The sequence below is a fragment of the Pavona decussata genome, unplaced genomic scaffold (genome assembly GCF_977016875.1).
Source record: "Pavona decussata unplaced genomic scaffold, jaPavDecu1.1 SCAFFOLD_135, whole genome shotgun sequence".
In the NCBI taxonomy this organism is placed as follows: Eukaryota; Metazoa; Cnidaria; class Anthozoa; order Scleractinia; family Agariciidae; genus Pavona; species Pavona decussata.
In genome coordinates, this window is record NW_028145548.1 from 383,308 (window position 1) to 398,632 (window position 15,325).

The following is a 15,325-nucleotide window of genomic DNA, read 5'->3' on the forward strand; positions in this document are numbered from 1 at the left end:
CTTATCTTTAAGATTGTGTTTCTCCAATAACAGAATTTCTCGAACTGAATGAACTTTTGAGCACGTTATCTTAGGCGCATTGTAACCTAGAGTTCTGATATTTTCAGCAAGATTTAAGGACTTAATTTCCAAGGTCGTAAACCTAAAAAATGTTCACGATCTTGAACTGCTTCTCAGTAAGTGAATCCTTGCACTCGTTTTTTATTTCCTTCTACCTTACTTTCTGGAAAAAAAAGAATAAAAATAAATTCTGAGGAGGCCAAGCTGCTTAATTTTCGAGGTTTAATCCACTAAAGAATTCATCAGTGGACAAGATCTAAGTTGATTTCATACTGATCCAACCGTGCGTTAGTTAGATATCATTCTTACAATGAACACCCTTATTTTTTACTTAGTCATTAACTATTACAACATGAACTTAATCATTAACTATTATGACATGTGACCTGAAAAGACTCATTTTGAAGCTAGGGCGTGAATCCCTAAAAAATCGAGTGTATGAAAATTTTACCCCCCCAAAAAATCTTTCAAACAAAAGTTTTACCCCCCACTGCAATGACCGTTTGAAAATTTTACCCCCCCCCCCCCCCCCCATGGTTGGCCTGGCGGTTGAATTGTTGAGAAGGTCCTGGCAACAACGCTTGGTTACATGCGGAACTCGCTAGCTCTCTGAATCTGAACTAGCGAGAGAAACGATCAGAAGTTAGGCGAAATTCAAGTAAGGGAACGTACCTTAGAATATCTCTTCAATGTCTTGATAATAATGATGTTTTGTTATTGCTGGAGTCTATTCTTCAGTCGTCAAAAGAAGGTACACAGAAGATCAACGCAGCTCGGGGTTTGAGAGCAGTACAGGAGCATTTGATGTATGGATGTGGATATACAGATTTTGAAGAAGCCTACCATCTCTATTCGTCTTTTAGTCAATTTTTTTGCCCAGATAAACAAGCCTTCAGAGATAAACTGCTTGATGGAATACACGGTTTGCTTGTCTATGTCATTACTCAACCTATTATGTGCAAGATCTTTGTCTCTCTGAAGAATAGTAGCGATATGGAGAAGTTTTCAGTCGATTTTACTAACTCTATGATTGATGAGAAGAATAATTGCTAAATACGTTTAGTTGGTACCTTTTGTATGTCTTAAAATTTTACCCCCCCCCCTAACTTTTCTTCCAAGGTAAAAAATTACCCCCCCAAAAAGAGCTCGTTTAAAAAAATTACCCCCCTTAAAAAACCACCTCCCCCCCCCCTAGGACGTAATAAACGATCGGTCCCTAAAGTGATGGTAAAAGTTTCCGGCAAAGTTCTTTTCTAAAGAAATTCACTTTTTGGGTGAAAGACCACCTTAATTGATTAATCGGTCCGTTGAAAGACTGAACATGTGAAGAAATAAGGTTGTTGACAGTAAAACCAATCGATAGATCGCATTCTTAACTAGCCTCTTCTTTCTGATATACGGGAGAAACCCTAGGTTTCCATTTGAGGTTGAAAAACTTGAGCAACCCCTCACAGGCTTTGAAAACTTAGCACAACTTATGGATGATCTTAGCAGTAAGCTGTGAGGAAGCCATAAGAGAACACGTCAACGAGATGTCGTGGATAAGGGACCGCAATATTCCCACGTATTGACACAAACATCAAGTAAGCGCAAGAACCACAGAAACATCAGTACAAGATAAAGGGAGGCCAATCTGTGTGTCCTTTTCCAGCGGGTGATCTGGCCCCAGCTTGTGAAGCAACGAAACATGCTCCAGATGACAAAGGCAGGGTACAAGTACGAAGACTAGCGGCTTGGCCCGTACAAAATCACCCAAATAAATCCTGATAATGGCACCTACAGGCTTGAAAATGGGTGTGGGAAGAAACTGACAAAACAGGTGTCTATCAAACATCTCAAACCGGCATATACTGGATCGCCTTCCAGCAATCGATCTAATGGTTATAATAGTCCATCCTCATAAACAGCGCTAAACACTGAGTCATCCATGCCAAACACTCAAACTCCTCCTGTGCCAAAACCGAGAGGTGAAGATTGTCACAGATAACCTTTGCATATGCAATTTTCCAAATAAGAGAGTATCGCTTTTAATTGTTATTTGACCCTTTGTTTTATTTACCATGCAAACAATTTTTTCGCTTCTGATTTCGTCTTGTAATACAGACATTTTTTCACTTGTTTGTTTTCCCTATTTTGAGAACAACAGCCTTCAGGCGTAGAAAGTAGGTCAAAAATCTTCCAAACTTGTTGTCGTAAAAGGGCGAAATATTTTGCTCGAATTGTCTCATTTAAATTGTATTTTTTCCGTTTTTTATCTTTTAAGGTACGCCCAACTGCAACACCAGGCTCGCCTTCTTCTTCTTTTTTTTCAGCAGCATGATGGCCAGTTGTACTCGCAAAACAAAACCGAGACGAGGAAAACGCAGTCGTATTTAGTTGTTTGTTTACTGTTAGTGTGTTGTTGTTGTTGTTTCTTTTTTGTGGTAGTATGAAGTTTAAACACTACGATTAATCAAGACCTCTGGAATGAGGTGTCACCTTTGTTTTACATGTAGGTTTAACTGTTAGTAGAGCCGCGCGTGTCAGCATTGAAATTACGCGCGACATGTTTTAAGCTCAGCTGAGATTTTCGTGAAGAATATGATAGGGGCACCCAACGACAGTTTTCTCTCAAATCCTTTGAAACGCTGTTTTTAGGCTATCTGGAGTGCCTTTAAAGCTCTGTAGGTTCATTTTAGGCCACTCTATAATATTTTTATCTGTTCGGTCATTCTAGGGGGACTTGAATCTTTTCGAAATATTAGGTCATCGTTTGTCCTTTCCCGAAAACCTTAGGTCTTATTTCCTTTCCGAAAATCTTAGCTGACCTTTTTTCGGTACTCGAAACGACATTTTTATCAATCCGAAAACAACAGGCCTTAAATTTCCCATATCACGAAAGTTCGAGGTGAAAATTCCCTTTAGAAAATTGTAGGGGATTAAGGGCCTTCCGAACAGATACTTTGCCGAAATGATCCGTTGGGTGCCCCTGATATGACTTGTCATGTAGGGATTTTCGTGAAGAATATGTTGTAATGTAGGGAACAATTCTGGTTTTCGTCGTCTCAGGAAGATTTTTTTTTAATAAAGGGTTATTTTATTTCAACAACGACAACGCAACAAGCGAAACAGTACATTTTACATTACAACAGGAAGATATTGTACGCCGACAAAAGAGGAGATTTCGATTTCGATTCTTCTTTAGTTCTGAAGAAACTAGAAGCCACAACTGCCATCGCGAAAGCCCAGAACGTAACCTTATTTTTCAAGATCGACTTGAACGTATTTGTCCTATATTTTATGCATGTCAACTGTTGAAGGCGTAGGCACGTTTATTTTATGAATTCTCTCTCTGTTTAAATGTTGCGTGGCGACAGTTATTCCTGTAATATTGGTCAGTTTAATTTTAATGTACAAATGGTTTAAATGCATACACAAGAAAAACAGCTTCAGTGCTTAAGAGATTTTTAGATGAGAAAATTTGGCAACTGGAAAGGATAGCTTATAAAGATCTAACAACAGAAGAAGATTGCTTAACATTACTGTGAATAGAGCTACCCAGGTTTGTATGAGCGGTTGCAAGGGTGTTTGTCTCTTGTCTGCACATGGAGATTAACTTACGTGAAAAGACATTCAGGTCCTTATTCTCTTGTGCAAAAAATTGGGAAGTTGAGTTCAGTAGCACCGGGTGAACAATGTACTGATACACTAAGATCCTGCAGAAAACATGTGCACGTGCAGAAACCTTGGAAGGTATATGTAAATATTATTGTCTCACCTGTCACCCTTACAGATGTCCATGACCATCTGTATCGGTATGGTGGTTTTGTTCCATTGGTGGATGTAAAAATGGGGCTACCGGGAATGCACCCAATAACCCAATTGCAAGGGAGTACGAAATAGATTCCGGGATGGCAAATCAACCAAGGTTTCTTTATGTATGCAACAGCCATTTCGAGGAAGACAATCTAAATCATCACCCCTCGATTACTGAAGTGTTTCCAGCAACTCAAGGATTAACCCAGCTGACCACATTACTCTGCAGTATAATTATGTCATCAGTACATGACAATATACATCAGAACGATAACATATCGTAATACTGTTTAAAGGGACACAGTCACCTTTGTGATCGCGCTAGTTTTGTCAGCACATATTGTGTAACATAATCAAGATCGTAAATTATGCAAGCACTGCACATTTTCACACACTTGCACAGTGTAATGACTGGCTGGAGTATCTGTTTAGCACCCAGCCTCTTTTATTTTTCAGTTCTCATCCCAGAGGTATGATAGACAAAATCTAAAATAATGAATGATTACTTCACCTCTTTCTTCAAAAATTATGATGAGATTTATTACCAAGCATACATACTGAATTCAAAAGTCAGTCAATATTTAATTGTAGCTCACTTGGCAAAGTTAAAGAGCAAAGTGTTACTAACATCACCTCACTGGCTTTTCACCATTTAGAAGAGAATTGAAAAAGAAAACTCTGTTGTTGAGAGTATGATAGTAACATTTTTAACAAGCAAAACAGAACATTAAATCACCAGAACCTCCACAAATTGTTGACTCCTAGCCTGCGTTGCAGCCGGACTTGTCACTCAACACCCATGGAAAACTCGATATAGATATGCCAGGGATTGTATAGACTGTCTGCGACGCAGGCTAGATGACTCCCAGTGGGTAGTTGCTGTAAAGGAAGGAAATTCCACAATGTACATGAATGAAAAAATAGGGAAGGCAACGGTAAAATGGAGGAAGTCTTACTACCTGTCGCGAGTGTCAATTTCTACATCAGGAGCAGGTCTGTGAACTATGTGTCAGATCTAGATACTGATCTTCTCCGGAATCAGCTAGTCGTTGGTTGCAGTATTTTCGTTTTCCGCTGCAGAATTTGCATCCGTGATCCCTCTTTTAAAATGACCAAACTTCAGGTAAAAGAAGCGACTGAAACCTTCCTGTGATGTTTGGACGTCGAAAGCCAAACTGTTTGCGAATCCGCACAGACGCCCTTTCACATAAAATCGCGTCTCTTTCCGGATTTTTGATCTAAGATCACTCGGGTCGAGGTGCATCAAAGGAGCCGACGAATCCTTATCCAGAGTGGATTCGTCGGTTCCTTTGATACACCATGATCCGAATGATCTGAGATCACAAATCCGGATTCAGATATTCCCAAAGAAACGCACTCTTAGTCTCGCTCGGCAACTAACTCCAACTTACAATTTAGCAGTGAGGATATGACAAACCAAACAACAAATTAAATTGTTTAATAATTATAACAAATGTAGTTGAGGTGGTCTGATGTTTTTCCAGTTTGAACATTATTTTTCAAACCAGTTTAATTTGTATTTCTCTTTGTCCTGCAGACCCATAACCACAATCTGGAATTCAAACTGGCATGAAAAAATTCAAACCCGAAACAAATTAAAACCACCGCATACTTTTAGCCCCCTTGATGTTCAACGAAATACACCCACAAATTTGAAATTAAAAAGTTCACAAAATAACAAAACAACAAATTAAAAATTTGTAAATCTGACATACTTGAAATGTTTTAATAACCTGAGTCAGTGTGGTTCCAACTATCTACTAAAAATCTTACAACATTTTGAGGTACAATAATTATGTAACCAAATTCTTAAATTGGAATTTGTTGATCATTAGCAACAGCTGAACTGCTCATTGTGTTGAGCCACGAAAATGATTTTGAAGTGAATGAGTTGTATATATGCAGTTTTGACATGCGAGTATTATTTTACAAAATCACAAATTTATCTACATACATGTCTTAAGGACAATTGCTTCGCTTGAAAATAATTATTAGTATTACTTGGCAGGACATGGGCACTTCTGTAAGACCTTTACGTTGATCAAATAAAAACTACAAAAAATTGGAAAGACAGTTTAGAATTCTATACCTGAGAAGCAACACATTGCTTACATGAAATGGAAAAAGGTTTAAACTGTGTTATTGGGCAGTTTCAGTAAATTGAAGAGCTCAGAACCTAACTGACCAAAATGCATTCAGATCGCTTGTTGTTGTTTTAGCTCAGATTCAACAGAATTTTTTCATGTGGCCGTGAATTACTTCAGGAAACATTGCTCCAACATGTTTTACTCTGAGCTCTGAGCCCTGCAATCCACAAACAAACTTTTTGTTCTAACCTAAATTAATCTGACAGTTAGCATTGTCTTACAGGAAAGTCAAAGATGTATTCTTAGTTTTTTTAAATTTGAGTACAAAATTCATTTGGTGCATGATTTCCTAGTAAGTACATTTTTCTAATTAGTCAAACATTGACAATAATATTAAGTTTATCTAATTAAATGCATAACTAGACTGTTTTTTCCCAAAGCCTTATTCAACCATGGAATGATCCTAATAATGGTCATTATTTACGCCTTGAAATTTTACCCAGTGTATTATACAGACTGACAAAACATCTACCACAGAGTTTGTGCCGTCAACTTATAAGTATTGGCGTTGTTGATGTTCTTTCTTTTTTATGCGACTTGTCCAGTAAGTCATGGACGTACTTTGCAAAATCAACAGGAAATGAAGGCGCTCCCTCATAACCTATCAAAAGAGAAGAGAGTAACAAAAACACAATCATGAACAAGTTATTTTGAATATGAATATATGAAACATATATTTGGAACTGCGGATGAAAGATGAAATAGAAGAAAGATCCTCGCAGTTAGTACGCATCTTAAGCAGTTGTGAAAACAAAGCCTGAAAAAAATTCAGGCTTGAACAGGATTCGAACCCATGACCTCTGCGATGCCGGTGCAGTGCTCTACCAACTGAGCTATCAAGTGGACTGACTGTTGGGGATTGTGAGTTCATAATATAACTGTGAAGGATGAATAAATATCATATATTCATATTCATTTATTCATCCTTCACGGGTTGATTACAAACTCATAATATGACCAGCTCCCAGTTGGCTTTATAGCTCAGTTGGTAGAGCACTGCACTAGCATCGCAGAGGTCATGGGTTCGAATCCCGTTCAAGCCAAAAAAAATTTTCAGGCTTTCTTTTCGCAACTAACTGCAAGGATCCTTCTTCTATTTAAAAAATTCTTTTGTTGCCTGTTGTTCTTGTGAATGAGTTTCAACTTTCACCCAAAAGGTGCAGCTCATACAAGACAGTGACTAAGAAAACAAAAGCACCTGTAAACAAACCATGATCACTTCTTTGCTAAAATAATTACAAACCAGATACAAAAACCACAGACTTACCCGGAAAATAATTGATGTCTATGACAACATGGTGCCCAGTGCCTTTTTCAACAATAATGTCAATGCCAAACATGGTTAAATTCTGGTTGGAGAGAGGAAACAAAACAATTACAATAATTATCATTAATTGTTAATGACTGACACAAGCACTGAGTTTACTGTGGTTGATATGTGCAGGTATGTGGTATTTTATGCTGCAGTCACTTTTAACCTGACCATCACTAGTACCAAACACTGTTTCACTGTACAAGAGTATTTTGTATAATAGTATTTAACAAAATTGTACTGTTTTTTTTTTTGATATCCATTAAAGTGCCCCTAACCCTTCAATTTGTTTTCTTTTGGTAGATTTCCATATCTGTGAAGAACTCATTTTCAAAAATTGTTTTAAAAATATTGAATCCTGTTTTTTTACGAGCGCTAAAAGTTACCGAAATTTTTAAATTTTTGCGCGCTTTTAGCCCCACTGGACAAATTTTTGCCTCGTGGGCTCATTAGGAATGGGCCAATGAGAAGCGTCCGATATTTGACACTTTCTTAGCTGTGACGCAAGAAAAGGCCTCGGATCGTTATCAGAAGGAATCTTACGCATGCTGATTCCTTTCTCTACATTTCGAGAGTTACTGCATCCAAAAACCACGCATTTTCCAACCATTTTCTCTGTTTATAATTGAAGCATTACCGCGAATTTTCGAAAATTTTTGCACAATGTCCTTTTCTTACATCACACTCCATATTTGGACACATTTGGCCGAGTGGGGGACTAATGCGAACGATAGGTGAAAATATCGACAAGACTGCCTTCACTTCTAGCGCTCGTAAAAAAAAGAGGATTCAATATTTCTCAAAAACTTTTTCGAAAATGAGTTCTTGAAAGATATGGAAATCTACCAAAAGAAAACAAATTGAAGGGTTAGGGGCACTTTAATGAAAGTGAGACAGACCTTTCAGACAGTCACTGATTTTTTTTTCTAAAAGAACTGTTTACCTTCTGACCAAAACCTGGCATCCAAATTTATCATCAGATTTATATTAAATCCAGATGTAGCAATCCTAGAGAAATTAGAACTTTAAGAACATGGAAAAGTGCCTTACCAATTTAGGTTGAAGTTTTCGTACAAGTTTCAACACAAGGTTTTCATCTGGGGTAGTAATGCTGTCTTCACTGTCATTTTCATCCAACTATAAGTAAAAGCAAAGCTTTGTCTTACAAACACAAATTTTACAGGATAAGATTTGAATTTTCCCCTCTCTGCCCGGGCACTTCACCAGCACCATTAGCAAAACATGACAAGCCATATACAATGTACTTCAATAAGAGCGTTAACTAGCATTGAAAGGTGGCATGAATCATTCAAACCCCTACACAATAGTCTGCTTGCAGACCCCCTTTTCTCTTAAGATCTGTCTAGGGTTAATCAATGCGTCAACTGAGCACAAGTGACAAATTATAGACATGTGAAGGAGAGAGGATTGGGGACTGGTCCTCGAAAATTTAATGTGGCTCCGAACCGCTCTGGTAGAAGTTTTTTTAAAATTTTCAAAAAATTGTAGCTAAACACGCTCATTACAGTACCATAATAAAAAACATGGGGAACACTGTACTCGTTTTTTTAGTTATAACCACTTGAAAGTAAAATTTTGATCAATAAAGATTTCTTGAAACATAAGCAAGCGAAAATTAAAGTTAATAGCCGACGTTTCAGCGCAGCCCGAATCAGCTATCACGCATAGAAATCGAGAGCGAATAATCTAATTGTTTTAGTATAAATCTACTAGTCGTGCAAAACTAAACAAGTAAATTATCTATATCCTCATTGCAGACACTTCGAAAACGCGAGGAAGCGGCCGCCATTTTGCTGAAAACCGCTACTCACTATCTATCACAGAATAGATAGCGAGTAACGCAGCCAATCAGAGAACGGCATTCGTGATAGAACACTAGTAGATTTATACTAACAAGTGATAGAGAATGGATGATTCTAAGTAAAAGTATAAGTGCTGCAAAGTGATGGAAACCAGTACCAGCCACCTTAAGCTATTTAATGTTGAACCAAATGACAAGTTTGAAATCATAATTATTGGTACTATTCTTACTGAGTGCTTCTGGGATAGTGAATGCTTTCTGGAAAAGTCCTTCATTAGCAAATACTAACCAAAAGAAAAGTTTGGTTTATCAACAGAGTTGATAACTAAGGTGTTTTGGCCACCATAAGGAGATTCAAGTGCTGAGGTTGCGAGCCTTGTGGGGAAGCAGGAAATACAGCAGTGATAGGAACTCAACTATATTTTACTTTGGTTCGACAGCATTACAAACATGGCGGTCTTGCCGGTGCGAAAAAACGTGTTTAGTATCTTCCCGAGTAGTGACGTAAGCAATGACGAGACTAAACTAACAACGACCGCTGACCAGAAATCACTCAAATTTAACAAATAGCAGATTAAATGAATACGAACAAAATAAACATTCAAAGTCACTGTTTAAACTATTTCACAAGCCTTTTTTTAAGCCCTTCGCCAGAGCTCTGATGGTGGCCAAATTACCTTAGTTATCAACTCTGGCAAAGTTATCAAAAATTGGCAAATTTTTTCAATTTGTAATCCATTTCCATCCAAGCCACCCACAGCGAAACATAACTAATACTGGTTTCTGTGCACTAGTAGTGTTGTTGTTAACAAAACTGAACCATTATTTTGAACTGAACCATCAATTCAAATATAATTTTGGCTTTCTTTAATTTAATTAATCTTTAATTAGCATAACTGCCATTAGCAAAGCTAATCTGGCAATGGAGCAGCCAGTGGACGCATAATAGATTAATACATGCAGTACATTATTCATAATGACACATATTCATAAATGACACAAAATATAGGTTACACTGCCCCTTTAAGCAATCTACCATTATCGAGGAAAACAAGAAGACGGAGTGCATTGCTCACCTCACTGAGATAAGAACCAGAATCAGGTTTAGAAACATCATGCGATGAGAAGAATATTGTTTTCTTATCCTTTGCTGTTTGAAGGAGAAACAGTAATAAAAATGCCATTGTGAAAATAAATCATTTAACTAATTAAAAATAATCATTATAACCAGATCAAGTAAATCAAGCTTAAAACTTAAGAAGTCAACTGAAACTCTGGAACTTACCATCACTCTTGTAAAAATTCTTTATTGAAGGTCTTTCAACAATGTAGTGGTTATTGCCTGCTACAAAGACCTGTTTCAGGAACAAATTAAAACAAATTTATGTGTAAAGTTATAAATCACACTGCTACAGACTCTACAGGAAGTTATATATTATTCCTCTCCAAGCAAACTTGTATTTCTATTTATACTAGCTTGTACATAAGAGCCCCTAAAAGAAGCACCAGACAGAGTTATATTTAAGTCCATAAGATTTCAAATCCAGCAATATCATTACCTTAAATAGCACTGCATTATGATTCACAAATTGTTGAACAACACATGGAGGCATGAGATCCCTCAGTCCTTCCTTGTTAAATATCACTGCCATCTGAAAGAATGGGTGAATTATGAAATTTCTCCTTGAAGCCCAAAGTTCCTAATATTGTAGGTCTACTGTACAATATTATCCCTAAAAGTTTAAATTATATAAATAATTTATATAATTTATATAAATAATTACAAAGTGATAATTATTATCACTTTGTAAGCTGGTACAAAAGCTAAAGGAACTTCCAAAAAGATCTGTTGAATACTCTTTTACTACACATTATTGTCAAATCCAAAATCATAGACATCCAGTAAAAGTGGCTTCAAATTTGTTGTTCTTTGGTACATGCATTTAAATTAGCATGATGAACCTCATCATTTTGAGAGCAAAATACGTTTGGGTGATCAACTAAAAAACAAGAGATCCTAAATAGAATGGGAAACACATTGAAATGTTTGGTATGTTTGTGTGTTAAGCATTTTAGCAAATAAATTTATTAATATGCTGTCTTACCTCATGACATGATTCAGATCCATGCCCAATGACTGTTTTACACACTAAAAAAATAGTAATATGAATTAAACTGCATTCTATGCATCTCAGGATAGACTGTGAAGTTCTGATTTCAACAACAACTTCAATAACAATTTATTTATAAATTCAGATAACATAACGGGCTTGTCCCGCAAATAGCCACAAAGCTAGTCGAGGCGGGAAAAGACAAGCACGAGAACATAATGGAAAAAAAAGGAAGATGCCTGCTAATTCAAAGGTATTTTTGCGCATTTTTTAAATATGCGGGAAAACAAGATCTTAGCAAGTGTTACTGAAATCCAAAAAGAAAATTGGGGGTAACCATGCATTTTTCAGAGACAATAATTTATTAAGTTTCAAGTTTGAAAAAATTCCATGTATATTGTTTTGTATTTTAAAGCTTTTAAGAATTAATGTTGATTAATTATCTCTGAAAAAATGCATCGTCACTCCCAATTATTGTGTTTTTGGATTTCAAAAGCACTTGCTATTTATTTAAATAAACATTTGTCTTCACTCCCCTCCAATGCAACACCACAGTTTCTTTAGAAACTAACCCACTTAAATTCTGATTAAAATGAGTTTGTTTGCCAAATTAGAACTAATTTGTAGCAATCTGGTAGAACAGCCAAATGTTTACTTACCCATTGGGTATGAGACACCAGCATTCTCAATTTTCATCAAGTTTTGTTTATAATCCAGCACATCAATTTGTACAAAATTTGGAATAAGCACTCTTACTCCTGAAAAAAAAAATGAAATTAAGATTATTTAAATCTGTTCAACAATTACTGCAAAATAAACTATCTTATTAAACAAAAAACTAATTAAGACTTAAAAAACACACAGGGTTCATTGATTTCTGGTGCCATAGTATAGGATGTGACAAATTTGTGTATAGTATTCAGACAAGGGATTAAAAGTACTCTGTAAAAGAGAGGCACACAGTCTGGTTTGTCTCTGTTGTTTGGATTAAGATAGAGAATAAAATAAATAAATCTGACTGAAGCTTCAAAACAGCACACATTCATGCATGTCTCTTTTATATTGTGAAGGTTAAATTTTACAAGAATTCTACCACAGGAACTAATGGCATAGCCTGCGAGTATGGTAGTCTCTTTCTTCTCCTAAGTTCTGCCTTTTACACAAAAGCAACACTCTAGAGGAAACACTTGTCAGAACAGGGGTGATCACTGGATTGAGAGGGCAAAATCCCTCCTTGTTCACTTTTCTAACTTGCGTAATTTTACCCGTCGCTTTGCACGTGCGATCTGAGGAAAAAAGTAGGACTGCTAACAGTCTACTAATGGCTACTGTATTGATATCGTGTGACCTCAATAATCACCGAAGCTCAAATGAATTACTTGGGCAGCACTGGTTGAGTTTATATTCAAATCTTACTTAAGCAACTACAAAGGGAATTTCAACTACTTCTAAAACCAACCTTCCTCTAGGATTTCACATTCCTTCATAATCTGGTAACTTGTTGTTCTGTCAAACAATTTACGGACAGACTCCATTGGGTCAATTACAATGACCTCTGGGTGGTCTTTAATGTACATCTGAAGTATAGAAAAACATACAAATTAATATTTGCAAATTTTTTATGTTTATAACATTTATGTGCTCTGCTTGTATAACTGTCACCACTTTGAAAGTAATCTAAGAAAAACACAAATAAGTGTTTAAGTTATTCATTCCCCTAAGTGACAACATAGAAAATACAATATTTGAATCCCAGTTTCAAAAAATCCTCAGAGGAATACAAATCTAAGTTTTTAAAGTCATTTATTTATTGGAGTAATGGACAATATATGTATTCTTGGTATTGAAACCAAAATAGCATTGGCACTGTACATTTTAATTCTGGATAATCATAACTAGTTGCCAAAAGCCTAGTGGTGCTGTCATTGTGAATTCTTAGAAGCTGCCCTCCCCCTGGCTTAAGTAATGTCAGTAGCCACTAGAATCACTTGGATTATACATGTGCATGAAAACTGCAACATGAAAACATTGCTGGGGAACGGGGGAGAGGGGGAGGGGGTTAGTGGAGGAGCCATTTCGTGTTGTGTTTTGGAAATCAGAATAAGAATACAGTTTGTTGATTATTTACTAACTTCAACTTCTTTCAGTATTTTCATGGCATCTTTGCTTCCTTCAATAGCAGCTGCCATGTAATCCGTCAGCTTTTGAATGATCAGGTCAAACGGACCTTGTTCCTCCAGCGGTCTGTCCAAGTCAACCTGAGTAACACACAAGTAACGACAAGGGGATTAGGAAAAGAAAAACTTGCAAGAGTCACATGCCTAGCAATAAATTTAATTAAAAGCTCTATTAACTTAACCCTTTAAGCCCCAATAGTAATCAGCATTCAATTTCTCCGTGTAATATCAATGCTTATTTAACCCCTGAGGTCATGCAAATTAAGGATAGATCACTCAATGTGAATTTTCTTGATATTTTAAAAACTTCTCCCCGCTACTTTTACATGAAAAGTATGGGAACAAGATATGACAATTTGCTCTTGGGTTTTTCCTTTTTTCTTTTTTTTTTTTTTTGGGGGGGGGGGGGGGGGTGCAGTATAATCACCATTCAACATAAGACTAGAAATTAACTTTATTTTTTTTCTTAGAACTATTAGAGCTTGGATTTACCCTCTCTAAGGATGTACTTCTCTAAAGATTTTTTAATCTAAACTGTTACATTACTTAGCTGGTTAACTCTCTTTAATTCTGTATTTTCAGTTTTATTATGGTTAGTGTGATGTTTTATGGATTTTTACCGACTACAGTAATAAAGTGTAGTTATAGATCTGTACTGGAAGCTAGACAAGTGCACCATACTTGAACCCAAACAAAAGGCCATTTCTGAGTTGGTTTGAACCTCATTATGAAAGTGAGGCTTTCTGTATAGTTTATAATATGAAAATTAGGTTTCATTCATGACTAACATGAAGGTTCAATGCAACTCAGAAAACGGCCAATTTTGGTAACAAACACAACTCCTTGAACCATTTTATTTTGTGACACTTAAAAAAATGCACAGTCAAAACTACCCAATTATTTGCATTTAAAAAAACCACAGACAAAATTTTATAATAATGATGACTCAACTTAAGTATGATGACAATGACTGTTTGCAGACGTGCATAATATCAATACAGCATTGATTACAGAACCCAAAATAGGTAAACAAAATTACTGAAATCACGTAACATTTTAAATGACAAGACAACGCCTCTCGAAAATGACACAACGTACCTTCGGTCAATACTCTCGGAAAAATGCGGTTATTTCATTTTCGTCTCCTTAGGTCGAAAGCGCAATGGTGTACGCTTTACATAAAATTTTAACTCAGCACCATTCACAAGTAGGTCCAGTTCAATGTGCCCAAATTTAATTTCGAATAATTACAACTTCTCGTTCAAGATTCGGGATATTTCTAGATCGAGATTGGACTTTTTAAACGCTTGGTTCTAATTCAAGGTTCGATATATACGTTAAGAAGTCGATCGATCATTTCCAATATTAGCAAAACAAAACTTTAGAGGGATTAATGGAGCAAAAGATTTTCTATGGATGGAGTTGGAAGGACCGTTTAATTTAAGCTTAATAGAAGATATGCACAACGTCACTTACCTCAATCAAATCTATTCCAGTTTTTCTAAAGTGCAATGAGAAAAATAAAAAAAATGAGGCTTGAGAAAGACCTTAAGCGCGAAAGGTAGAAACAAATCACAGAAATCCACATCTAAGGCTCAAAAACAAGCTCAAAAGTAAGTTCATAGATAACCAGGAGATAACACATACCCACACAAATGTGCGAACGTGTCGAAGATAGATTTTCTCATCTTACGACGACTAAGCAAGAAGCCGACTCGCTTTGGCTTGAGAAGCCCGTTGCTGTTCGAAAACATTGTCAATCAAATGCTCCCCTCGTCAATTAAGTAATAATCTTCCAAATTAACGATGAAAATAACATCCTAACAAAATAACATCCCTTCGTAAACTCCATCACGACTCACATGAGGCCGAGCCCGCGG

The 15,325-nt window shown here is 36.4% G+C and overlaps 1 protein-coding gene and 1 non-coding gene across 2 annotated transcripts; one reads left to right on the forward strand and one right to left on the reverse strand.

Annotated features, from left to right (window-relative positions):
- Positions 1-5,297: 5,297 nt before the first annotated feature.
- On the reverse strand, positions 5,298-15,317 carry LOC146467486 (inositol-tetrakisphosphate 1-kinase-like). The gene is made up of 12 exons (XM_085125787.1): positions 15,093-15,317; positions 14,922-14,946; positions 13,401-13,526; positions 12,728-12,845; positions 11,928-12,026; positions 11,263-11,306; positions 10,717-10,809; positions 10,443-10,512; positions 10,234-10,307; positions 8,386-8,472; positions 7,291-7,372; positions 5,298-6,624 (listed from the first exon to the last, which is right to left on the reverse strand). The coding sequence occupies exons 1-12, from the start codon at positions 15,197-15,199 to the stop codon at positions 6,512-6,514; spliced, it is 1,038 nt and encodes a 345-aa protein (XP_084981913.1). The 5' UTR covers positions 15,200-15,317; the 3' UTR covers positions 5,298-6,511.
- Positions 6,994-7,066, forward strand: Trnaa-agc (transfer RNA alanine (anticodon AGC)). Its single transcript has one exon. It is a non-coding gene; the product is annotated as a tRNA-Ala (tRNA).
- Positions 15,318-15,325: the final 8 nt, after the last annotated feature.